The sequence below is a fragment of the Cuculus canorus genome, chromosome 8 (assembly GCF_017976375.1).
Source record: "Cuculus canorus isolate bCucCan1 chromosome 8, bCucCan1.pri, whole genome shotgun sequence".
NCBI classification, from domain to species: Eukaryota; Metazoa; Chordata; class Aves; order Cuculiformes; family Cuculidae; genus Cuculus; species Cuculus canorus.
In genome coordinates, this window is record NC_071408.1 from 17,782,500 (window position 1) to 17,809,095 (window position 26,596).

Sequence of the window (26,596 nt, forward strand, 5' to 3'; positions counted from 1 at the left end):
TACAGTGAAGTAGCTCCAGTGCAGTGCAGATACCTTGCAGATATCTGCAAGGCAAATGCTTATGAATGCAAGCTGTCAAGCAACTACACTGCTCTGTACAGTTTGTTACAGTGAATTCACGGTACTCAAAGGGTCAATGTGCCTTTTCCATGCTCTGCACCTGATACATGACGCAGGAGCATGTCCTATCAGTTAGCACACTGGGAATCATAGCAGGGCATTTGCAGGCTTGGATGCCTACATTTGACACAAAATCCCCTCAAGTACCTGGTTTTCTTGTGAGTGACTGCCCAGCACCAGCAGATTGCTCTGAAACACCCACAGTTACCAGCCTGACGAGGGATGCTTGGCAAGAGAACAAGAAAGGAGCAATGAAGAGGTACACAAATGTGGACATCCCTGGAAGCTGCTTCCTCCCTTTTAGTTTGGGATCGACAACAGAAAAAGACCTGAGGTTATTTAAACTGCAGTAACAGACACAAATGGGCAACAGGCTGCAGTAGCACGGCCATGTGGGAAATGCACAAACTCCATTATCAACAAATTAGGTAATAAGCACGCTTTCACTTTTGCAGTATATACATTTAAACAGTACTGACCTAAACCTGTACCCTATAAACATGTTATACCACATGTGTTCCTATAGTAAAGCAGTTACGCAGCCTTACGAAGTCTTTAATACCTGACCGAAATCCCAGCACAAATCCCAAAGCACTTAAAACACTACCGGAAACAAGCAATTAACTTGTTTTTAGCAAACATTAAGTCATCCTTACAGTGAGCCCATACTCAGTGGAGCGGACTGGCCATCAGTATAAAAGAGATGATTTCAGCAGAACTCCCCACCTCAGCCTCGCAGATCCCTTCAGCCCAGTATCGAAGCACAGCATCCACAGAATGAGGGGCACGGTGCTGGCGCTGGCCTTGCTTGTTCTCCTGATTGTAGCACAGGAGGGAAAAGGTGAAGGAAACACTGTGAGGCTCTGTGGGAGAGACTTCGTCAGAGCCATCGTCTTCACGTGTGGCGGGTCTCGGTGGAAAAGGCATTTGACTGATTACCACTATCTGTTTGGTAAGTACTAATTAATGCATTACAGGCCTATCACCCCCTGCAAGGTGTGCTTCCCTCTGAGGTGATTTGGAAGAACCACATCACCTGCAGGCTGTACCTTCGGCTTCGGCCATCCCCATTAACTGGAGGATCTCAAGCATGAACCACATGGGCTTTGTTTTCAGACAGCAAGTGAAGAGAGGTGCAACTTCATGGGTTTTGTTTCCTTGCGGCTTGCTTGGTTTAGCTTAGTGTGCTGTTTTAGTAAATAAATAACATTTAGATCAAGATTTTCCCAGTCAACCTGGAGGACCACAAGCTGAGTCCAAGATTATCACTTCAAATCTCTGCCATGACATTTTAAATGTCAGAGACAAGCCTTGCTGTTGCCAATGCAGGTTTCTTCACTAGCACACCTCTCCTTCCCCACTAAGGACAAGAAACTTCATTAACAACTCTGAGGCTATTATAATTATAGTATGTTATATTGCAGAGTATTTGAGTATCTTCACACTGTGTTGTATACATTATTTATTAGCATATTTTTAGATAGTCAGAAAATTTAGACATTATATGCACCACTAGAAATTTGTACTCTGACTGGTTAAAAGATGTAGAAAGAAGAAAATAAATTAAGCAGATGACAGAAACAGAGACTTTCTACATTTTCCATGCAGTAACATCTGTGGTTTTGAAAATTCTATTGTAGCTGCAGCTTAAACAAACATAAAAAGCAAGGCCACCTGCAACACCCTGCCTGAGAGTCTGTTAAAGGAGAAAAAACATCACTGCTGAACTAAGTGAGATAACTACTATGCCTTTATGAACTCCACAAGCAGTGCCAACCATGCTTTGGTATTTAAAATGCACGTGAATTGCAAACATAATTAAAGTGGGTATTTGAAATTGTAGGGTATCTGTCCCCTTACCATAATATCTGCGTATCAGGAACCCCACAAGCAGTTCTAGGTTAACATGCTGGTCAAGTGCCACTGACACATCAAATCATGGCTTTACCCTTTGAAGTAAAAATACCAGTGCAAGATTGATAAGGCAACTATTATTAGGCAGTACGCTCTTCAATAGGAATAAAAAAATTATTGGGATTAACATATTAATCACAGAATGTCTACCTCACGTATCTATTTTAATACAGCACTGGAGAGAAGTCTGTGATCTGGTACCTCTTGGTTGTTCGTAGCAGAAACAGGGAGAAAAATACTCTCAGCTCCTGGGCTGTAGGCTGGGCTGTCTTTTTAGTAAAGATAAATATTCTAAACTATTTATGATTCTATGACTTCTAATTTTTAGCATCTAATTTTTATGTGACAGAGAGTGAAAACCCCCTGCCTTTCTCACAAGAGAATGACAGTTTTGCTGACTACTTGATGTACACAGACCAGAGGCTGGAGACTGACAGTGAAGAAATCCACAACATCAAGCCTGAGGCAGAGCAAGACTTACAAAACACCAGGAAAATGTCTGTGCTAAAAAAGCGCGAAGTAGCCAAGCTGCTCACCACATCCTGCTGCAGTATCGGCTGCAGTGAGAGAGATATCAGTTCCCTCTGCTAAAACGCAGCAGATGCTGACGAGGCTCAATGGCACAGTTTTCATGCATTAAAATAATAATGACATAAACAATGATTATTTCAGTTGTATTCTTTATCAGTAGCTTTATTTTTGGGAGTGCACTAGGGAGTAAAGGCCAAGTGTTAAATGTTGTAGCACAAACCAGCAAACAGCTGCAATGACAGTCAGGTTGTTTTGTGATTCCACACAGTGTTTACAGTAGTTTAGAGTTAAACTTCTGGTCATGTGTACAAATATTTCTTCCCATCTACCTAATTACTGTTCTAGTTTCAGCTTTGCAGATAACATGTAATCAAATAAGCAGTTTCTTATATACTTGTTCTCTTCCTTAGGAAAATCCAACAGCAGGTTTCAGCTGTGAAATATGGGTAGCAAAAAGTCTGTCATCAGAATCAGAATAAAACACAGGCAGTGCAGATAGCTCTGAGCACTGTGTCATGCTGTAAGACCTGAGTCAGAGCCTACCCCAGCTGGGGAAGAGCTGCAGCAGGTGAGACGTGCTCAGGCAGCACCAGCCCTGGCACCGGGCAGACAGCAGCTAGGGTTTATTTCCTATTCCAGCTGCTTCCAGTCATGTCTGCGAGGTCCTGCCTATGGACAGGTAATTTGCACCCAGGGAGACTGAAAATACGCTGCTGAGTGCAGAGTACTCCGACTCTCATGTATAGGCAAGAGTCAGCTGAGAACCCCAATTCAATTTTTTTTTTTTCTGGATTCAAGCACCTTTGATAAAAGGGCCCAAACACATTAGCTCTACATACTCTAAATGTGATATAATTGGAAGACATTTTTCACTTGATTTCAAACACTACAGGACTGAGCTAGTTTTTTCCAAGCAGAATTAAGCACATTCTCTCAGTCACTTCTTCTGCACTCGGGGCTCAGGGGCAGCCAGGCCAGGCCTCAACGAGCAGAGCTCCCAGCCCTTGCACTCTCTTCTGCGGAGCTCACCCAGGGCACCTCTGGTTTGAAGGGAACCCCCTATTCCTCGGGCAGGGTCACTTGCAGCACTGAGCTACTGTGGCTTAACAGGACACAGCATCTGCGACACAGAGTGTATATGAAGCTGGGGCCGTGGGACCTGCAAATGTTATTTAACAGGGACAGTATTTAAAATGCTTTTGGTTTACTTTCCAAAAATCCCTCTGTGGTTTATAATTAGGGATCTCACAGTGAGGGCAAATGCAGAGAGAAAAAAATATTACAGGGATACATGGTTCTGAAAGCAGCTAGAATCAGGTGCAAGACAGCATTTAACAGAGAATCACTTCCCAGAGAAAGCACTGAGAAATAGTTATTACATTCACCCCCAAAAGGCTTATGTTAACCACATTTCAGAACAGGTGAAAGTTGCCTTGGACCTTCACAACCATTTTCAACAATAGAAAGAGGAAGAGTCAGGCTGAATATTCATTTCTCCTGCTGTCAAACTTGCCTGCCTTCTTATTCAAAATAGACACCATAGACATTTGCAAGAGCAAAGAGTGAAGTGTTCTTGACCGTGTACGATGAAAATGTGTCACTTGCAGGATCCCAGAGGCACCTGCTTCCGATCTGCATGCTCTGCTCATTCAACTGCCCAATATATGTCACCACAACAATCTTGTACCTCGGTATCATAAGGCCTTTTACCCGAGCTTTAATAACCTGTAAGAGAAAAACACGTTTGGACACAAGCGGTGAGTTCTCTTTAAAGGTGATTCTCAGCATTTGGGTATTCTGGGACAGAAAAGTGCAAGCATTGCAGTACTGAGCCCTTACAACAATCCTGATGACAATCTTTGAACTGCGGCATTTGAAATGTCTACTGCAAACGACCCAGCCTGCTTTCTTAATGTTGGTGAGCTCTTCTGGGCCAAATCAGCTGAAAGATTAAAGGGTCAAGACAGTATTTTCTCAGCAGCAAGACTGGGTTTAACTGACAAGGAGTTTGCATGCATGTCACTGTGCAGAATTCAGCCACTACCCTAACTGGCCTATTTCGGAAAAGACTGATATATACGTAAATATCATTAACAGCATTTCTGGACAGGGCAACTACAATATGGAGCTTTTACTGGGTGGTTCACTTGTTTGGCCACTGCTGCTTGAACAAACCTCATAACACAGATCAGCCTGTGTCCATCTCAGACCAGCCCTTGGTGCATTTCGATGGACTCCTGTGGCATTTGTTTAATGCCACAAGGTCATAAATCCCCGATTTCAATACAGGATGGGGGATGGTTGGACTCGATGATCCAGTGGGTCCTTTCCAACCTGGTGATTCTATGATTCTATGATGTGATTTGGAGCAGCCCTGCAGAGAAGGACTTGGGGGTGCTGATTGACAAGAAGCTCGACATGAGCCGGCAATGTGTGCTCGCAGCCCAGAAGGCCAACCGTGTCCTGGGCTGCATCAAAAGAAGTGTGGCCAGCAGGGTGAGAGAGGGGATTCTGCCCCTCTATACCTCTCTCGTGAGACCTCATCTGGAGTATTACGTCCAGTTCTGGAATCCCCAACATAAGAAGGATATGGCATTGTTGGGATGGGTCCAGAGGAGGGCTACAAAGTTGATCAGAGGGCTGGAGGACCACCTGTGCCAGGACAGGCTGAGAGAGTTGGGGTTGTTAAACCTGGAGAAGAAAAGGCTCTGAGGAGAATTTATAGCCAGCTTTCGGTACCTGAAGGAGCTACAAGAAAGCTGGGGAGACCTTTCTACGAAGGCTTGTAGTGATAGGATAAGGGGGAATGGCTTTAAATAGGAGAGGTGAAAATTTAGACTAGACATAAGGAGGAAATTCTTCACAATGAGAGTGGTGAAGCACTGGCACAGGGAAGCTGTTCATGCCTCATCCCTTGGAGGTGTTCAAGGCCAGGTTGGGTGAGACTTTGAGCAACCTGGTCCGGTGGGAGGTGTCGTTGCCCATCGCAGGGGTGTTGGAACTGGATGATCTTCAAGGTCCCTTCCAACCCAAGCTATTCCATGATTTTATGCTTTTATTTGGGCCTCCCCGCCCTGACAACCCCCTCCTTCGCACGCGATCGAGAAGTGAGGACGAAAAAGCCTCCCGGAGCTCCGCGGTACCTCTGCCATGTCCTTCGCCAGCTCCCCGCACCGGGCTGGCTCGTAGCGCTGCTCCCTCGCGTAGCTCCCTACCACATCCTCCAGGATGGCATCCACCGCCGCCACCGGGAAACGCTCGCGAGGGCCTGAAAGGGGCAAACGGGGACGTTAAACCCCGGTTTTCTGCAAAACCCACGGCGCTAAAGGCGGACCAACCTTCCCTACCCGAGCGGGGGTCGCGGCCCGGCATCTCGGGAAAGGGAGGATGCGGGAGGGCGGCGGACAGCCGGGATCTGGCGCTTGGCGGCCGCGGGGCGACGCTGTCCGCCTCTATCCCGCCCAGCCCGAGGCGGTGTAGCTGTGCCATGTCGCCTTGTGTGTCCCCCCTCCCCGTCTCCATGGAGCTCCGTGTCCCGCAGCCCCCGCGGGTCCCGCAAGGGGCACAGGTCCCTGCCTGGCCCGCAGGCGCTGGGGGTCCCTGCGTGTCCCCACAGGTCCCTGCGTGTCCCCACAGACCCCACGGGTCCCCACAGCCTCCACAGCATTTGTGGGTCCCTGGGTGCCCCTGTAGCCTCCACAGCCCCCCCACAGCCTCCGTGGGTCCTCCCACGTCCCCACAGACCCACAGGTCCCTGCATGTCTCCAGAACACAGATCCCCCACAGCCTCCACAGGCTCTGTGGGTCCCCAAGTGTCCCAATAGCCCCCATAGATTCCCAGAACCCCCAGAGGTCCCTGCATGTCCCCACAGATCCCACAAGTTCCCACAGCTTTCACAGGTCCCTGTATGGCCCCACAGCCCCCACAGACTCCCCACAGCCTCCACAGGCTCTGTGGGTCTCTGCCTTCCCCTATAGCCCCCACAAGTCCTTACAGTTTTCATAGGTCCTTGCCTGCCCCTATAGCCTCCATAGGTCCCTATAGCCCCCACAAGTCCTTACAGTTTTCATAGGTCCTTGCCTGCCCCTATAGCCTCCACAGGTCCCCACAGCCCCCAGAGAGGTCCTCACAGCTCCCACAGGTCTCCCATGCCACTAGGGAACCGAGGTGTCCCCATGGCTTCTGCAGGTCCCCACGGCTTCTGCAGGTCCCCACAAGTCCCCTACATGCTCTCACAGGTCTCTGCAAGCTCCCATGGGCCCTCATGGTCCCTATGTGTCCCCGCAAGCCCCCATGGCCTCCAATGGTGCCCATTTGCCCCCATAAGTCCCTCTTACCCCCATGGCCTCCACATATCTCCAGTGTCCCCAAATGTACCCACAGCTTCCTTGTACCCTCATAGACCCTGAGGGTGTCTGCAACCTCCACAGATCCCTTTGGCCCTTGTGGGTCTGAACCACCCCTACATGTCCCTATGGCACTTATGTGTCCCCAGGACCTCCACAGGTCCCCATACATCCCTAGAGCCCATATAGGGCTCTGTGACCGCTGTGGATCCCCATAGACTCTATAGGTCCCCACGTGTCTCTGCAGACCCCATAGATCCCCATGGCCCCAACATGTCCCTAAATCCCTACTATGTCCCCATGGTCTCCCTCAGGTCCCACAAGTCCCCAGTGCCGTGGTCCCCATATTCCAACCCTGACCTGTTCCCACTCTGCGAAGCTGTACACAGCAATATTTTGGGCCAGGAACATAACAGCCCTAGCCCCTCCGCCCAGCTCCTCCGCACGCTCCTGCTCATGCAAGCAAAACTCATCCAGAAAAAAAGCAGTTTTACGGGTTTTGTTTATTTTTAAGGAAAAAAAAAATCACATTTAAATTGCAACTCAATCGGATATTTAATGTAGTTCTTATGTATAGGATTAATAAACTTTGTTCTGACATGGGGATTTATTTGTTGCAACTTTATGCATGGTAAATAATTGTAAATAATTGCATATTCAAGATTTTGTGAAATGGGTGAAAAGGTGAATGGAGGAAAGACATTTATAAAAAACATTATTTACAAAAATGATATCCACATAGTCATATTCTAATCTATAAGGCAAGTAACATTTAAAATATGTTGTTTCATGATTATCTTCAACAAGTCAATACAACACATTCATATTACCAGTGGTCAAATACAAAGCTTTGCTGCAATAGTCCTTGTGCAACAAACCTGTATGTCTTTTACAGTTTTTTTCTCTGAGAACAGTAGGTAAGCAGCAAAGTTTTCATCACAGACTAAGCAGTACCTAGGCCATCGTAGACTAAAGATTTAATATATCTCATTGCACGTTTAGGCAAAAAAGGCCAGCCATTAATTAACTCACTTAACTTAAATCTTAAAAATAGACCTGTGTATCTTAATCCACAAATATTTATAAACATTTTATACACAAGGGAGTTGATAAAATGATATGGGGAGATACCCTGGGAAATCCAATTCACTTCTGAGGTTTCCTCTGGGTTCAGAGGTGCCATGGTAAGGTTCTTCTGCACCCCGTGCCCTCCACCCACCAGCCCACGGCCGCAGGACCGGAGCTTCAAACCACAACCAGACTTGATTCCTCTCTCAGACCACAGCTAACGTGTCCATACGTTTTATGGCGTCAAAGTAACTCTGTGATTTCATCAGCCTTAGAGAGTTTTAGAGTGGAAAGCCCCTCTTGCATGGATGACAAACCCAGAAGCAGGACAACATGCCTGCAGCAATTCACCCTTTATCCAGAAAGAGAGAGATTTCTAACAAGAGAGTAAGTTATTCAGAATGCCTCGCTAAAACCTGGCATGTTTTATCATACTGCTTGGCCTGTAGTGAAGTCCTGCTTGTGTGCATACCTTGGAATAGCATCGCCACATTAACTGTTCTGATTTTCAAGAGCAATTGTCAGCAGTGTTATCTGCAGTCCTTCCTAAAACGATAGAGGATGTCGCACAGGAGGCGGGGAGTATTTCTGCAGATCTTTTTCTAGCCTTGCGATGAAATAGGAAATAAAAAAAAATGATGATGATAAAAAAATCCCTGGCTCCACAAGATTACTTTTTTTGGGAAAGTGTGAGAAAAAGAAGTAAAGAAGAATTCCAAGTATGAAATTAAATCTTAAGATAGTAATTTCTCACTAGGGAAGTACCACGTGATGACATTACATATTTTGATCATGGTAGGCTTCAAAATTCAGTCTTTTAACCAAGACACCCTCACATAAAACCAACAAAAGGGTAGGGAAAAACTGCTCCATATTCAGCATATGGAACTGGCTTTCTCAAGTAAAAGTTGGGTATTTGGATAACAAAAACATGGGCAGAGCAGGATTCCTCTGTATTGCAGAACTGTACTGTGTGCCATTGGGCACAGGAACGGCACCGCTGCTGAAGGAGATGGGAAGATGTGGGAGCAGTCCAAACATATTTATTAAAAGATGCTTGACTCTTTCTTAGGTCATTTAAAAATATGACACCTTTTCATTACATTCCAGCCAGTTAAAAATGCTTTTCTGCGAGAATGTCAAGTAGTGACTCTATGTGATGCTCACGCTGCAGGAATCTCTGCAGCTGCAGTTCAACAGGGTGCCATTGCCGGCTGCTCTGAGTGACCCAGAATTAGGTAAATGAATACAAGTATGTCTTGTGGTGGCATGGGCAGCATGATAAGGTCTCAGCAGGGACCTCAGTGGGAAAATAATCACTCCTGCAAGCGCTGAGTGATTTTTACACCTGGGCATTAAATAACTACTTTAGGTCTCTCTGATCAAGTTAAAAGGAGGAGGCAAATGAGTCTCACCTGCAGATGTGCGTGGCTTCGAAATGATAAAGCATCATATTTCTCTGGTGTTTGCCATGCAGCCCTAGCCCTGGGCACTGCTGCATGTGATACCCAACAGCATCTCGCAGTAAGGGTGTGCTTGGGTCCTGCACCCTGCCTGGGTAACTGCCTCCCCATCCCCTCCCTGTCTGGTCAAACAGGATCTCTTTTTAACTTTACAAGTACAGAATTTTTTTTTTTTCAGCTACGTTTAAAAAATAACCCTTAAAATGGATGCCTAAAGGAACATACTGAAGTTAAAACTAATTTAACTGAAATACCAAATAACAGCACTAATATCTTTAAGTTCAGCCTGCATCAGGAAAAGCATTCAGTTGTGTAACTTCCTTGGTACAAGATCGCACTTGTGTGACAAAGCTTTTTCAAGTGAAGCCACACATATGCACCAAGAACTCACACCAGCTGGGCATGAATAGGAGTTTAATGGACAGTGGCCTTACAGGAAAACAAAAAGTAGCAGCTTTACAACAGGGAAGAGATATTTAAGAACAAATGCAAATAGCAAATTAAGTGCTTATTATCCAGCAGTATTTCAGTTAAGCAATTTCATCATTATTAATAAATATTGTTAAAGTAGAAAATTGGTCTGAAATGTCTCCTGTGAGAAGCACCATAAGCTGGCTGAGAATCATGAATATTTGCAACAAACAAAAGTAAAGTTGCAAAAACACCCATGTCCTGTTTCTTAACTTCTAAAGACCCAGTTCTGCAGGTTTCCACGGGGAAAACCACTCCTGCTCTGTTGGCAGGCGCCTTGACACTGCCGGCATGGGTTGCTGGCGGCTAACTAGAGAGCCCAGAGGAAAATCCCTCAGGAAGAGGTGGCTGAAGACACAGACTAAAGGCATAGATCCTCGGAAGTCACCAAGCTAAAGCCTTTCTGTGTGTGCATCACACATTTATTATTTGAACACCTCCTTTATTCATCTTTTTTTTCATTCAGACACTTATTTCTGAGGACTGCTAAGCTAAGGGTGCCAGTGCTAAGCAGTGCTGGAGGGCTGAGCCCTCTTTTCAGCCTCAGCTCAACTTGGCAAAAGACCTACTGACCTACATGCCTGGAAACAGAGCACCGATGCTTAGCTTTGGAAACGCAGGTGACTTACAGCCAACCGAATCAATGCTGTCTTTCCAACTCCCTGCTGACGTAGCTGCTCTGTGCCAGCGGGCAGGGAGTACCAAACAGATACATTCCCTAAAGATATACATATTTACCTGCCTAAAATTGGAGGCGAAGCCTGCAAAGCTTGAGTGCCCTGATCACAACAGGGTAGCACAACCTACATGTCTTCTCCAGAGCCAGGGGCACTTGCCGTTACTACAGACACCAGACTGGGGATAAACAGCCCTATGTTTGCCCTTATTTGATGCTCTAAATTTAAGTCTGATACATCCCAAGCTGCTGCTCAATCTTTTTTCTCCTGACAACTTCTCAAAGCCAGGTGGAAAGAAAACAAGTCTTCTGCACTTCAGACTTAGAATCTCAACTGGCCTGCTCCCCTCCGCACATGGGGTAGTGCTGGGGTACCACACTTGTACGGTACACGCGAAGACAAATACCCAACAAAATAAGCCTCCTTGGCACACTGCTGCTTTGCCTCTCTGCTCAGACATCAGCAGGGCAGGAAAACTAAACCATTAATACGGCACAGCATCTTTTTGCAAAGGTCATGCTGGGAGGGAAGGCAGAGCCACGCAGTTCAATGCTCCTGAGCAAATGCCTAATGAACTAAAACACTATGCAAAAAACTGGCAAAAGCAGGATGCAATAAACCTGTCCCAAACCGCTGGTTTTGGTCCCAGGGTCATGGGTTGGGAATAGCTGTTTTGTGTCACCTGCCAGTGGCTGGAGGGGGATTGCGTCCCCATGGGGCTGCAAACGTGCCAGCACACCTAACTTGAATCTGCCAGCCAGTTTGTCCCAGAAAGGGTACAGGACTTTCTCACCTCTCTTCCCAGGCAACAACAACTGTACCCTTGCATCGACATGTACTTGGAAAATGTGACCTCAGTTTTGTGGGACAGCACAAATGGGACAAGCTTGGGAGCTTTGGGTTATGGGTTTTTTTTTAAAAAGCATTTAAAAACCCAATGCTAATGTAAACACCTTGTCTTTCAAATGAAATATAAAGTAAAATATCTATGTTCTGGTAATATTTACATTATAAAATTCTTCTTTTCAGGACTAAGACATAGATCTCTTTTGGAAGCATGATTTTATAACAATTGTACATAGCATGAACCAATTATGCAAAAACTGATTCTTAGATTTTGCCCTATATTCCTATGCCAGAAAGGGGTAGGTTACACAGTTTATACATATTTCCATTTCAGGGGAAAAATTATTAATGGAGTTGAATGCTCCATCTAGGAGTACTGGCAAGTGTACTTTCAAAAACTGCCACGATGTATGAAGTTGCTGAATTGTGCTTTATCTTCTATGTTGATACCTTTTGTGAGCATGCACACAACCCAGCCATCATACCTATCTCAGTCTGGGAGTCATCTCAAAACTGAAATATCTCCAGATTTTCTGATTTTCTTTTAAGATGGCCATGAATTTCTGTTTTCTTACATCACTTCAAACTGCTTTGTGAGCAAGCACTTCCCAACATGCACAGTCTAAGTTTTTCAATACATGCACAAGCCTAATCCTGGCAACATTTGCAACTGTAAAATTAGCACTATTTATCATGTCACACACTTTTAGAGCCCCCAGCACCTCACTCAGTGGATGCTCCTATGCTGTGTGCACCTGAACATCAGCTGCATCTCATTTCAAAAAGATCCATTCTTTTTTCCCCATATCACTAGATTGTTCTGCTAAAACAAACTTTCAATCTTGGCAGACACTGTACCATTAATACCATGCATGCTGTCAGCATGTTGCCAGCAGTAGGCTGAGACTAACATCAGCTAGAAACCAAATGCTGCATGCTACACAGGCGATGCACATAGAGAAGCAGCACCTGTGTTGGCTCAGGGAACACACAGAAGGACAATTTTTCCCCTGCAGCCTCCAGTTTAGCACTTCTATGGGTTTTCCCCATCCCCATTAGACAGCTGCTCCTGAGACAAGCATGGTGGGCTCCTGCCCCATGGGCTTTTGGTAGCCACCCATATGTTTCTTCTGCTCCCCTGGCCCTGGTGGGTGTCCCACCAAGGTCAGGCTTGGGTTGCGTTCCTTCTTCAATGTTTGCATATATACGCTTTCCTGCTTTAGTGGAAAAATGGAAAGGCATGGCAGGGTGGGCGCTGCAAGTCTTTAAAGCATTTTCTACACCTATGGGGCTTTCAGAAATGGAGGGTAAAAAAGGGATAATCAAGCAAAGGAATGTAGAAATGCAATAAAAAACCTGGAGACTGCTTGGAAAATATGTCCTTAAAAACATTAATAACTTTTCCAAACAGTGCTGTAAGCTCAGAGATGCTACCCAGCTTCTTTGCCTGCTTATTTCCTTATTTGCAATTCTGCAAAATATAAGTGCATGGGGCGAAGAGCCTGCACACATGCTGCTGAGACGCTTGATGGTTAATCCACAGCTGTAAGAGAGCAAGGGCATGTTCATGGAGGTTTCTTGCAAGGGAACAATGGAAATTGATGTAAATGCTCTTTGTAGAAGTGGCATTTTTTTCTGCCTTTTTTTTTTTTTCTGAGAGACTGTATTAGGAACCTCAACATTAGCAGAAATATTGTTCTGGAGTTAAACCAGTTAAACCTGAAGATAGAGCTTTTTATTCATCACCATGAGACTTACTGAGGACTGAATAAAAAGTAAATCATCATGTCAGTTCTACTTCAGTCTCTGTGAGGCACCCCCTTCATTACAGCTATCAGTACTGTATTTAAATTGTATATATTCACAAAATGTAATCTACCTCTGTAAGCATTGTGCCATTCAACGGTACTACTATTAAATTTATATACCACAGTTTAAATTACATCCATTTCATGAATGATAAAATGCTAAAACTCAAGTGTCTAACTGCCAAAATACAGCCTTACTGGAATGAGTACAATTTACAAATACAATAATTACATTTTAAAACCATTAACAATGTTACATCTAGAACTAAATACTGTAGGACTGGTCAAGATGGTGTTTTCCAAGGAAAAAAATGCTGAAAGTTGTTGACACTTCCAACAGAAATGTCCCGAGTGCAGGATTTAGTTCATTTTCCTTAAACTGTAATTAAAACCCGTTCCACGCACAGCAGTCCTTGGGTATTTTCCATGTTATTTTCCTTAAACTTGCATAAGCTTCCATCAGTTATCAGCCAAGTATTTACCTAGAAATGGGATCAGAAATCAGCTGCAGGGAGGAAGCAGCCCTGGTTCTCAGGGATGGCCACCTGCCTCCACCAGCCCCCTCAGGCATGGCCGCACTGCTGCCATGCACAAGTAGCACAGGAGAAATACTTGCCTTTCTCTAGAGCAATGGGGCACTAGGACAAAGACTTGTATTGGTCTGCAGCAAAAAGCTCTTCCTGGAGATCCCCAGACGTTGCTTTTCAAGCAGGAATCACGAGCAGAACAGAGCCCATGAAAATCAGGGCTCTCATAAAAAATAGGACTTATTTCATGCAAGGGAGCTTTTGCCCATGTGGTGCCAGTAAGCCCCGTCACGTCGTGCTGTGGTGAGACCTCTGGGCTTGAACAGTCAATGAATATACAGCAAGGGAAGTCCCAGGCATGCCAGCCAAGCTGGAGGGGACCATCAGGAACACTGCCATCCCAAGGAGGAGCCACCAATGAGCTACCTACCTGCTGCAAACCTCTTCTTGATGAGGGAGAAGCGGTAGCCAGCGCCAACAAGCTCGATGTCGCAGCTGGACAGTGTGCTCCCCTCGCTGGTGAATTGCACAGCCAGGGGTGCTGGGGTGCTCGGTCCCTCTGACAGCTGGAATCGGGCCAGCAGTGACCCCACACCTGCAATTTAACAGTCCCATACGAGACCCTTACAAGCTTGGAGAGGCACGCCACACATCCTAGGGTCAGATTTCCCAGTAAAGGCAATGAGAAGCTCCAAGCATTGCAAGCAAATCTCACTCCCACTGTTGTACCCAAGCCAGCAGCATCCCCAGGGTAGGAAGGCAGAGGCAAACCCTCTCATCCTCCTAGCAGATTTTTACTTTTGAGACACTCCAGGAATATGAAGCAGCTGAGCTGCATGGGTGACACATACAAAACAACCCATGGGAGGCTGTGATCCCCACAACAGGGATGTAACACGGGGCATGAGGGTGAAAGTCTTCAAACACAGAGAGGGTCAATGGAGCAAAGGACTTGGCAAACAACTACATCCAAACCCGGTATGTTAATGACCTCCCACGATGCGAAAGCGGTTGGCAAAATAGTACCAGTGGTACATAGCCCTGCTTTTCAAAGCTCTTTGCTTCTAGCTTTAAATAGCATCCTCCCCCAGCAAGTGCCAGCAGGAACCCGTGTGTCCTGACACGTGTGCAAACATGAAAAATGGATCAGTGTCTGATTTAAGTATTCAGAGTTAATAACGAGTATTTGCAGGATTACCTCCATTTTCTGACTTCTGAGAGATATCGGGTATCTTCCACAATATCCTTTGCTGTTCGGCATTCCTAAAAACAGATGAAGAAGAGCATTTCTGTAGGAAACAAGAAGCTATGAGGGAGACATCTGAATTTTGCTAAAGGCAGTGCAGGCTGAGAAAGCAGCCCGGTGCTGCTCTCGAGAGCTGCAGTTCTGGGAGCTTGGCTTTTGTTTTGACCCAAGCAGGAAAAAAGCCACTCTTGCATTGCAGGTGAGCAATGGGCAAGAGATAGCAGGGCCAGGCCAGGTTCTGCTGGCCCTGCTGCAAATGTGCATGCCTGTGCCTATGGCAGCAATAGCCATGCATCCCTCTGAGCACAGGATAAAAGTATCCAAAACACAAAATAAGGGTTGTTATTTCACTGCTCACACACATGCGTTCAGCTCTGACTGCCTGCTTGTGGGAATGGCAAGAAAAAATATCAGAGTAGGGTTGCATACTTCCTCCTGGAAGAGGAGGACAAGTTTGGGTCCCCATTATTTCCCCTGCTCCCCCTTGCAGCCACCTGCCCAGGATGATCCTGCTCCTGTAGCCAGCAGGCTGGTCAGCTGTTTTAGGCAAGACGGCAAATGAGCTCTTTGTTGAGTGAGCAATTCCTACCAGACAGCAGGAGGAAGCACAGCTTGAAGTTTGGTTACTCCTCCGTCAACAGGGACAAGGAACTGGACGTTGTTTAGAGGTACCGGTGTGGTCATTGCCTCTGTATTGTATTTGTAGTCAATGCGGAGGTCAGTGCTTGCAGGGTCACACCGCCAGCTCACTGCAAGGTTTAATGGAGTAGACTGAATACCCTGGGCAGATACCTTCCAAAATGACAGAAAAAACATTTAGTTTCCATAGGACTGAAGGGAGAAATCCCATTTTACAGACATGCATTTGGTTTCAGAGGAGACAATACCTTGTATTCTCATAGCAAGTTTGTACTGGGCTCAAAATCAGGCAATCTAGCAACATACAGAAGGGACTATTGGGATAGCATGCCCCTACCTCATGTTATCTCCACTCTGCACTAGGGGAGTACTGGTTTTTACATCTATAAATTAGGCACACATTTCTGACAGTTTTATCTCACAAAAAAGCCCTACCTGGTATTTGAGCATATCCACATTGTAATAGGTGGCTTGCGGTTTCTGTTCCGATACCTTCTTTAGGTGAGTCATCAGATTTGGCATGTTGACCCAGAACTCCTTCGTGTTGGTGTCACTCTGTGTGTTGTCACTGCACAGAGGGAGAATTAACCCTTCGCTTAAGTTGCCTTGGCAGAAGAAAGCATGCAGGACAGCAGCGCTAGCCGCCAGCTGGGACTGAATTTAATCCCACATTTAAAGAAATACTGCCTCCCTCCCACGCATCTCTGGCTTGTCCTCAGATACCTCTGGGCAGGCACAGCGGATGCAACCTGTAGGTTATTTCATTTTGCAAACAGGAGATCTAATGAGCAGAATGAGGCAGAAAACGAGCAAACCCCATCAAAGCACTTGCTCCTCTCTGCCAATGCTATTCTGCCTTGCCAAGGGGCTGCTCTCAGAGGGAGTACTCCCACAAATATTCAGGGTCTTGCCAGTTTCTTTCCCAAAATCAGGGCAGGCTTCCAAGGAAGACACTTCAAGCCATACATTTTTGCAAAGAACCTTACTTTTCTGGAAACCCGCCTTCCTTTGGGATGCTGGTGAGGCAGGGGCTTACCAGCAGAGGAGCTGGGGGTTTGGCAGGACGTGCTCCAGCCTGTTGTAGTTCAGCACGCGGAAGGTGAGCACTGCTGGAGCGGGGTTGTTGGCAAAGTGTCGCGTGATGCCCGCTGGAAACGACAGCACCATCTCCCCTGTGATCTTCACGATACATCTGCAGCGCCAGACACAGAGACCAAAGGGGGAGGAAACGGGGGGCTCAAAACGCAGCAGGGAGGGAAGAGTTCGTGCCAGGGATAGTGTGGTGACAACACCCTACTTCCCACCCACCCTGCCAGGGTAAATAGCCTCTTGTGGTCCTAAACCTGAGCCAGCTGAAACAGCAGCAAAGACTAGCAACCTGTTAGAGATGGGGACCAATGCACATAAGGACACTCCACGAGCATCCTGGACCCTGCCTGGTGCAGTGCACTGACATCCCAGCACCTTCATGCTGAGCCCAGAATGCCTTCTTTCCTCCGTTCCATCCCTTGAGATGCTCACCACAGCCTCCACAGCACCCTGTGTCCTGACCCCAGGACATCAACACCCAGACCCTGTCAGTCAGCACCTACTTGTTTGGGTCTGCCCCTTTGAAGTATGCGTTGACAGTTTCCGTGAAGGCAGCAGCAACCGGCAGGGTGTCCTGTGCCCCCATGGTGAGGGGACTGGGTCCCCGTGAGGAGCCTGCAACAGAGTGGAAGCCTCCAGTCCTTATGTGCAGAGAGAAATGGCACTGCTCCCCACCCAGGGGTGAGGAGGGGCTCGCTGAGAGCCCCAGCCTAGCTTTATGGACAAACATTAAGAAAAAGTCCCCCAGGCTTTGGATGAAGCTTTAAAAACATTTTTAAATTATCTATCCCCCCCCACCAAGGAGCAAGCAAAGAAAGTAATGGAGAAGCCCCAGCCATGAGCAGCATGCAGGGCAGGCGGCATTCCCCCTGCAGGTTCCAGAGGGGCTGCCACACGGCAGCCTTTGCATGACAGTTTTTGCAGTAGGTTTCTGGGCCCCAGGAAAGAGGGGCTGCAGACGTTCACTATCTCTTGGCTGGAGAGCTCAGGCTGCCTGCAGGGAAGTGGGATATCAGAAGCCTCCCCCAAATGCTGCCAGAACTCCTGTCCATGAAAAGCCTAACCTGCAGGGACCCCTGCAATCCCTGGCACACTCCCCTGGAATGCTTGGTAACCCCCCTGCCTGGCTGCTCACCCCACACGGTATGCAATATGACACAGTGAATCTGCACATCGTCAGCAACCTGGAACTACGGAGGAGAACACGGGAGTCTGGGTGCAAAAGCCAGATCAATCCATCTGCAGCTTAGTTGGATGATAAAATAAAGCGGAAAAGCTTGCTTTGGTCATGCTGTGTGTCCACGAACGCTAGCCAGGCTCTTAAATAATTCAGCCCTGCATAATCAGACACAGGTTTCCCTTTGCTGGCCAAGAATGTCTGCCTCCAAAAAAACATTTGAGGGTGAAAGCATCACTGCAAGTGAATTCCAGAAGCCTTGAGTGTGCTGGAAATCCTGCGTGAGAGGTAAAGTCCCACTCCCTGTGCCCACCACTGAGAAGAGAGCAAGTGGGGGCTCTTGGCATGGCAAAGCTCTTGCCTCTCCCCTGGGGAAAGTGTCAAAAGATCAGCCCAGTGTTAGCATTTTGTCACCTACCTGACATACAAGGCATTGTTCCCTCAGGAACCCAAAAAATGTTGTCAAGACATCACCACTCCTGCCCTGGCACCACCAGCTCAGCCTTATATCTTCTTCTGCATTGCACTATTTCAGAACCTTTTCTTTAATGCGTAGTCTGTACACCAGGTTAAGTTTGAGGATTATTTTACCCCAAACCAGCTAAAAAGTAATATCAAAAGTCTCCAGAGGGGCAGCTGACCCAAGTACCCCAACATCCCACTACTCTGTTACCTTCATTTACAAGGTCTGAATCAGACAAGTGAAACGGGCTGTTAACTCAGCCCAGGGGTTTGCAAGCATCTTTGTGTGCCAGCTTCAGCCAAAGCCACACAAGATTAAATGCTGGCCTGGGGAAGGACAGCACCTCTGCAGGCAGGCAAAGCAAAGCAACTGAGCAAAACGCAGCGTGTTCCTGGTGAGCTCCTGCTTTTCTGCTTGGACGACCTTCAAAAATAATCCCCTCTCTTCTTTATCTGCTACTTTCCACCACTACCCTGTTGCTTTTTGCCTTGCATTTAAACAATCTACCATAGATTTTTTTGGGACCTAAAGTAAGGTCCTAACTTGCTGTTGCAAATTTTCTGCAAGTAAATAATAGGTCTTGGGTGCAGGAAATCAGAATTCATAACATCTCCTAGGGAAAGCACTTTTGTCACTTAAATTACATGTTGAGTTCTGTTATAAAATAATTGTGAAAAAACATGGCATTTGCAGATGAGGAGGATTCTTCACAACCTACAAATGCATCTGTGCAGGCAGTGCGTTAATGTTTGATTAAAAACCAAAGTTGCTCTCTCCTAGAGGTGCAGATGAGCCCCTCTGGTGCTGGGATTTTCCCTTCAAATGTCTAATGTAGCCTAAAAGGTGTAAAAATTTAATGAACCACGCATTTCCCTCTTGGTCACACATCTTAAGAGACTCAGGGGAACAAGAGATTTCAGCCACAGCCTGAAATAATGATGCCTAGTAAGTGCAGCACAGCCAGCTGTCCCAGCACACAGGATGGACAGACTGAGCATCTCACCCACACACGACAGACCCATCGCCACACACACATTTATTATCCTAATGACCCCAGTGCAACTCCCCAAGACTTCCTCTTCTGAGGACACAGCCCCGAGCTATGCAACAGGGACTTGGCAGGCATCCCTTTAAAGAGCAGACACTTTATGTGAGTGCCAGCCACCCGTGAAGGCATGGGCAGCTCCCCAAAACCACAGATCACACAGAGTATCGCAGCCATGCTGCAATACCTGGCTATGCAGACATGCAGGACCATAGGGCAGCACTGCAGGGTAATGTATTCTTATTAAATTCTTTGCATAGTGACCATTGCTGGGTTATCAGGTAAGGCAAAGAGTGTATCCTCGCTCCCCACACCCAAAGCAATAACCTCCCAGTACATCAAATCCAGCTGAACGCAGGCAAGTGGGATGTTCTCATCACACGTCCCCAGAAGCATAGATGAGATTCAAAAATATGGATGCAGACTGGCTATAGAGGGGTGAAAACTGAGGGTATCACCCAGTTGAGGAACATGAGGCTTATCTCAGCAGGGAATGCAAGAGGAAGGTTCCTAGTGGTGGTCCAGCAGCAGCAAAGCCCATGATCCTTAGCAACATAATCATTATTTTTCAGGAGAGGAAAAAAAATTCCCAAACACAAATGCTCTGACTGCAGCCAAGTTTAGTCCAGACCTCACAATAGAACATCAGACGGGAGGTCAGCGTCTCTCAAACCAACATGCCTTTTCCCTGATTTTCAATCTCTCATTTGTTCCACTGTTTCTCTGTACATATGTGAGACTTCTTTATTCTCCATAATGAAAAGTAGTATGTAAAAGGATAAACTGGCTTGTCTCACGCATCTTTATTACCATGCTCAACTGGCCTTAAAAATCTGGCTTAATCTGAACAGCAACAAAACATCCTCCACATTTCTAACCTTACTGAATCAAATCACGTGGGCTGTAACTAGCATTCAGGGTTCTCAGTTCCCTCCGCTCTTCCCCCATCAACGTATATATTCTTCTCTTAATTGCTTCAGAGACTGAACAGCTTTTTAAATAAAAACTTTAATGCAAAAAGAAGAGCGTACTCTGTCCATTTCAAGCACAGAAATTCTTTTCCAGAAACTTGAGAGACAAGTCTAGTTAAAGTCCATACCATGTCATGCCTTCTCCAAAAATCTGGCTTTGCAGTGACTGCCTCAGAAATCAATTTTAGAAACTGATAATACTGGAGAAAAAAAAAAAATCTACTTTATGGAGCTTTGGATCCAGCCATAAACAGTGCACCAGGTTCATTTGCCTTACTCTTCCTACACAAAGATGGAAAACAGACCACGGAGTAACAACCACTAAGCATCAGTGATCCTGGTACACAGCTCTGCCCAAGTATCCAGGAGAGCATCACCAAGGCCGCCCCACATCTGTTCACGCACAAACTACCTCGTATTCTGGGAATACATGGACCTTAGCAAAGAACATCCTGAATCCGGGAACAAAGATGATTTCTTTCCTGGCATTTCATGCCCCAAGTTACAGATGGCAAACTCAACAGATCTCCTTTTCCATCGCTAGAGATGAACACTGAAGTTTAGCTTTATTTCAAATTGAATCCAGAGATTTAGTGATAGATCAGGAAATGCAGTGTGTGCAAGTGAGGTAGCTCTTTCCCCAGATGTGAGCTGAGCCTGGAGCCAGTGCCCCGTGCCTGGAACTCCGCTGCTGTGCCAGCCAGCGTGACTCACGCTGTTAAAGGACTCAGCCAGGGAGCAGGGGACAAATCCACCTCATACTTTGGACCATTCACACTGCCATAACAAAGTATGAGTATTCAAATGTACCATTCAAAATCATAATACATAGATCCACAAGAAAGCCCCGAAACGCGAGAGGTGCTCACAGCGCTGGTGCTAGACCGAGTGAGGAGGAGGAGGAGGAGTCACAGAGTAGGGGGGTCAGTAGGGATGTGCAGTGCCAGAATACATGTACTGAGGCGTAATGCTCAAAGGCAGCAGCTTCGACTCTGCAATCAGCCAGCACAGCCCTCATCAGCCCCTGTCCCTGCCATACTCAGCTCTTTCTGAAGCTCTGGACAGGCAGGTGGCAGCTAGGAAAGGAAACCCAGGAAGGTTTTTTTGCTGAAAGAGCAAAACTGCAATGAGAAATGGGAGGAAGAACTTCCTTCCTGGCCCCTTCCTAGGTGTAATCTGGGAGCTGCCATCAGAGCAGGGACCTTAGGGCCTTGCAGCTGTGAGTGGTTAAAAGGCAGGAAGGAGGGAAAGAAGAAACCAACTCCCCTGGTCACCACCACCTCCATCCATGCCTTCTGCTGTTGCTGTGGCATCACACCCACCAGCATGGGGTTTGCTCCACAACACAAGCAGCCCGTGCTCAGCCCAGGCAGCACAAGCCCAGACCACCTGGCTATTTGCTGGAGTGGACATACTTCATGCTTCATACTTCCGCTTCACAGAAAGTGACACCCATGGGAGACCCATGCCAGCAGCGTCCCCATCTAGCCGCAGCTCAGCTCTGCCTGCAAACACCAAAACAGCTTCGAAGCACTTCCTTTGGGTTTTATAGCACATATTTCTGCTTCAAGCATATATTGTTGTCTTTCACAGAGAAATGTAGGTATGTTTATCTGTGAGATGAGGCTTCCTCCAAAGCCTTGGAGCTCTTGGAGCCGAGCTGGCTGCCCAGGCACCCCTGCCTCTTCCCTCTCAGAGATGTGATGCTGCTCAGAGAAGTTGCCAGCAGCTCCACAGCAATCTATCCAGACCCTGCATTTTCCCAATACACCTCTCACCAACAAGGGATCCCCAGGTCCACACCACCTCTGACCAGCTGCCCGGCAGCACAACCTGGTGGTGTTTTGGCTATGCTTGCTAGCAGTACTGGTATGCTCCCTACCCTTTACCATGGAAAAATCTGATGGGAGGTGGGAAGGGGGTCCAACTTGGCAGAGAATCCGTCACCTTTTGGTTTTTAATTAACCGCATTGTGCTATAGCCTGCTCAGGGTAACTAGCAGCTCGCGAGGGAGAGTAGAAAGAAGCCCTGGTTGACAGAGTCAAGTTCCTCGGCAGTGCAAGTTTTCGCTCTCTGGTTTTCACTGCAGTCTCAGTACAAGAATATCAAGAATATTCTTTTGAGTTTTGGTTTGGTTTGTTGTTTTTTTTTTTTTTTTTTTTTAAGAAACAAACAAGAAAACAGATCATTGGGATAAACAGCACAAATCAAATCAAAATTATTCCGGTCAAACTTGTGATGTTATCTAAGTAGCCATAGCATTTCACACGGAAAGCCAGACTGGAGCCTTTGAAGGAAACCCTGGGAGTCAGAGAGCAAGAGCAAGGGGAGCAAGTGGTTACCGGGTATGCTATGCACTACTTACCTTCGAAAGTCAAATAAAACTTTCCTCTGTCAAACCAAACGAGGGAAGGCTGTTCATTCTCTGTATGGCCAGGAGTTGAAGCGGGATGGGAAAGGTTAAGGAGAGGGAGAGAGAAGGACACAGTGTGAGTCACAGAGCAGGTCATTTACCTCGCTACAGGGAGGGGACGAAGTGCTGCAAGCTGTTCACGTGCAAGGAAAGCAGGGAGCTTTTAAACTCTGGTTTTGGCTTAGGAAACAGAAAGCAGAAAGCAAAGCTATGGAAGCCCAGATGGAAGAATATTTTTGCCTGCTTGGTAAGGATTTTGGAGCATTTTCTCTTTTTGCCTAGAGTAGAAGAGGCTTCTCGCTCATGCACCTTGTTAGCATATTCTAACTGCTTTGATTTTGGCAAACACCCTATCCTCTTCACCTCCCACGATGTCTCTGCCATGTGCAACAGCAGCAGCGAGTGTTTCCCTGGCAGGATGCTGCAACTGCGTGCCACACCAGTGTGCAAAATAAGTGACAGTGAAACATAGGTATCTTCCATTGTATTTTAGGACATGAGAGTTTAAAGTGAACAGACACACATCCACAGAGCAGGAGATGCCTAGCTGGAATTTTTACTTTTCCATTAGAACCACCAGGTCCCTACGCTCACACCACCTCAAAAGCCACATTAGACACCAACAACTCTTGAAATAACTAAGGGATGGGGGGAAAAAAATATATTAACCCTTTTTTAACTCAGGAGGTGGCAGCCTTTCAGCTCACGGTCCTTTTTATCACTGAGAAACTGTCATGCAAGGTTCTGCGAGCGGCAGGTGCTGGGGCACAGGGGTGCCCACAGCTGCCAGCTCCAAAGCCAGATCTCTCAAAAATGCCCTGCTAGTACAGTACCTGCAGGCATTTCACAGCACCATTCAAATGTGAGCAATTTGTCAATAAAAGCATTGTCTTCTGATAACATAAACAGAAGAAATGCAAAACTGAAAAAAAAAAGAAAAAAAACAAAAAAGAAAATACAAATCCCAAATGAAAGCAAGCAGTGCACTGCATCAACGCAAAAGGACAGAAATGGATTTTAACAAAAGAAATAATGTAAGGAGCACTGACACAGAAATAACAGCTTCTTTCTTTACAATAAATTATTCAGACTACATATGCAACCACAATGGAAGCAAACCAGGACAGCACAGGGGACAAATAAATGAAATAACTCTGCCACATGCTCTTGGACAAACTCCACTGGACTTTGCCACAGAAAACAAGAGACAGAGAGTGCCGTGGAGATGGACCCAGAGGCAAGTTGAGGGTCCTGGGCAGCCCTAGGTTATCCCAGCCATGTGCTGCTCCCATGGGACTCACGGACCTGCCAGTCCCTACCCCGACCGTTCTGTGCTGCACATCGTTCCCCTTTTCTTCTCTTTCTGCATGACAAACCCAGAAGTTAGAAGTCCTCCATCCAACCTACGAGTTTGCAGCCTGGTGCAAACTGGGTAGGACGCTCACCCATGGATGCTCACCCAGTGCCAGCACCCATCCTCACTTCAGCCGCCTTGGTGAGGACAACAGGGAGGTGCTTGGGCTTTTCCTGAGCAGGTCCCGATGCGTGTGTGCCTCTGCCTGAGGCACATCTGCTCTTCACTGCCATGCCTTTTCCAGGGCCACATCCTGGCAACGCAGCACCCACTGTTTGGTTTTTATGCCACTGCAAGTGCAAAGCTTGCAGTCTGGGAGTGTTCCTCCTTGCCAAGAGGTGACAAAAGAGCCCTGATTTTGCCTCTCTTTCAAGGAAAGCACTTATGGAGGGCTGGAGGCATTGGGGCTCATGGGCACAGCTTCTCATTGCCCTGCGCAGCCGCATGAGCGCCAGCTGCTGGGGGTGGGTAGATCATTTAAAACATCAACAGCAATTTTTGTTCACAAAAAATATGTGTTCAAAGGAGAAGAAGTAAATTTTAAAATGAGAGCCTAAGGAAGCCATCCCCTGCTCGGCCTACAGGACCAGCGCACATCCTCCCACCAGCTTCTGCTGGCCTCCTGAAGCCCTCATGACCATCCCTGTTTCCAGTCTAGAAGCTCCCTCTGCCAAAATTGTGTTTACCCCATCACCCCAGGCACCCCAGGCCACACCGACGGTGGCTCACTGCCACAGATGCAGGACTGTGGGCACAGACAACACCACCAGCTGACACAGTGGGGATGCTCGGGGCTGGCCGGCCCCTTCCTTGAGGTGCATTATTTTTTCCAGCAGCATGTTGTGACAGTGACCAACAGCGAGCGAAACAGGCATAAGCATCTACAACACCTTGAGAGTGAAGCAAACAACAGGATGAAGACGCAGGTTGGAGACTCCAGCAAACCTGCGAGGAGGGCTTAGGTGGACGCATGTGGCCACCCGCACCATGGGGACATCACCTGCTGTGTGGCTAAGACCACCCCATTATCTTCCAGCCATCAGAGACAGCGTTGAGGTGGCGAAGCTGCAGATCGCAGCCTTGTGATGTGGCAGCTGGTGGGAGACATTACAGCCGGGACCACGGCTGAGCACACACAAACACCAGCCAGGTTTGGTTTTCTGGAGCACTGGAGTTTCACTCCCTCCACAGAGCCCATCTGCCAGCCTACACCAGTCATGGTCTGCAAAACTCCTTCCCTGCTTATGCAAACCAGGCATGCTCATCACAAAAAAAAAAAAACATGTAAAGAAAAGAAAAAAGGGAAGAAGGTGTTCCTGGTAGAAGATGGAGCTGCAGGAAGCAAAGGGGCAGTGGGGCTGGCATCCAGGCAGAATGGCAGGAATGGCAGAGGATGGATAGCTGGCAGCCAGGAGAGAGGGAATGGAGGACAGGGAGGAGGAATACCCAGTGCATAGAGCCTGGGAGCTGCCTGCCAGACTTTATCTTGCCCTGTGGGCACTTGGGAGGTTTAGCAAAAAACATGTTTTTCAGGACGTTCATCCAAAAGAAGACTGCAGCACTTTGTACTGGTCTAGGACACGTCAAGCTAAAGGTTTGAAGAGCCTTTTCCAAGACCCCGTTTCCCCCTGCCTCTTTAAGGGCAAATGAGAGCTTAAGACATTCAAAGAGATTTAATACTGGTTGTCTCCTGGATCCCAAGGTTTGGCTTCCAGCCCCCCTCCCCTCCAGGGTACAAGCATCCCCTGTAAAATAAGGTTATTTTGCCCCAATTTACAGACCGCGAGCATGTTTTATATTATATTTCACTTGGTGATAACCTCTGCCTTCACTGAACGTTCATTTTTCACACAAAAAGAAAGCTTCCCTAGCAGTATCACGTTCATGATCCACCACACCGCCCTCATATCCCTTTCTGCATTTAAAAACCTGATGAAAATTAATGAATATAAGCCCAAACAATGATCTAGAAATGAAAAAGCTTTAGGAATATTTTAAGGATGTTCACAGGTAGGAAAGGTGAAAGAACAGCAGTGCTGTATGTTTTTACCAACAGTGGGAGTGGTGGCTGCGCTCAGGGAATTGGTAGAAGATATGGAAGAAGTACTTTCAGCACGGGCTAAAGGTGCTATCGGAGGAGGACTGGATGAGTGAATAGGAGGGCTAAAAGGCCTGGACTGTAGAAAAACATAAAAGAGCAAAAGGTTAAAGAAAATACCCACGGTGACATTTGCATCAAACAAACAGAAGCTTTTGCCTGAAGCTGTAACCCTCTGTACCTTCAGGCCAGCGGCTCTGCTCGTGTCCCAGGGCCGCCCCGCTGCATTATTGCAGAACTGAACAACTCGAGTTCTTTTAGTGCCATTAGCATCTTAGTCTGGACCTAGAAAAATGGCAGATAATTCCCACCATCTTGTGGATCTAGGC

The 26,596-nt window shown here is 46.9% G+C and overlaps 3 protein-coding genes across 14 annotated transcripts in view; 1 reads left to right on the forward strand and 2 right to left on the reverse strand.

The window, feature by feature from the left end:
* The first annotated feature begins 63 nt into the window (after window positions 1–63).
* INSL5 (insulin like 5) lies at window positions 64–2,632 on the forward strand. Its single transcript, XM_009569189.2, has 2 exons — window positions 64–1,072; window positions 2,384–2,632. The coding sequence occupies exons 1-2, from the start codon at window positions 898–900 to the stop codon at window positions 2,623–2,625; spliced, it is 417 nt and encodes a 138-aa protein (XP_009567484.1). The 5' UTR covers window positions 64–897; the 3' UTR covers window positions 2,626–2,632.
* An 86-nt stretch (window positions 2,633–2,718) lies between these two features.
* DYNLT5 (dynein light chain Tctex-type family member 5) lies at window positions 2,719–6,020 on the reverse strand. Of its 2 annotated transcripts, none has more exons than XM_054073102.1 (3): window positions 5,904–5,960; window positions 5,709–5,833; window positions 2,719–4,290 (listed from the first exon to the last, which is right to left on the reverse strand). In XM_054073102.1, the coding sequence occupies exons 1-3, from the start codon at window positions 5,935–5,937 to the stop codon at window positions 4,087–4,089; spliced, it is 363 nt and encodes a 120-aa protein (XP_053929077.1). In that variant the 5' UTR covers window positions 5,938–5,960; the 3' UTR covers window positions 2,719–4,086. The 2 variants fall into 2 exon arrangements, with proteins under 2 accessions (XP_053929077.1, XP_053929078.1); XM_054073103.1 differs by having other exon boundaries at window positions 2,722–4,290; window positions 5,913–6,020.
* A 1,382-nt stretch (window positions 6,021–7,402) lies between these two features.
* SGIP1 (SH3GL interacting endocytic adaptor 1) overlaps window positions 7,403–26,596 on the reverse strand; it is a 67,530-nt gene continuing 48,336 nt past the window's right edge. For 7 of the 11 annotated variants that reach the window (XM_054073062.1, XM_054073063.1, XM_054073056.1 and 4 more), the window contains 9 exons: window positions 26,220–26,346; window positions 22,768–22,827; window positions 17,250–17,361; window positions 16,694–16,849; window positions 16,093–16,225; window positions 15,608–15,810; window positions 14,971–15,035; window positions 14,203–14,367; window positions 7,403–13,727 (listed from right to left, as the gene is read on the reverse strand). In XM_054073062.1, the coding sequence (XP_053929037.1) occupies window positions 13,705–13,727; window positions 14,203–14,367; window positions 14,971–15,035; window positions 15,608–15,810; window positions 16,093–16,225; window positions 16,694–16,849; window positions 17,250–17,361; window positions 22,768–22,827; window positions 26,220–26,346 (1,044 nt within the window). In that variant the 3' untranslated portion in view covers window positions 7,403–13,704. Of the gene's footprint in view, window positions 13,728–14,202; window positions 14,368–14,970; window positions 15,036–15,607; window positions 15,811–16,092; window positions 16,226–16,693; window positions 16,850–17,249; window positions 17,362–22,767; window positions 22,828–26,219; window positions 26,347–26,596 lie in introns of those variants that run through there. The other 4 variants (XM_054073067.1, XM_054073066.1, XM_054073057.1 and 1 more) reach the window with 2 other exon arrangements.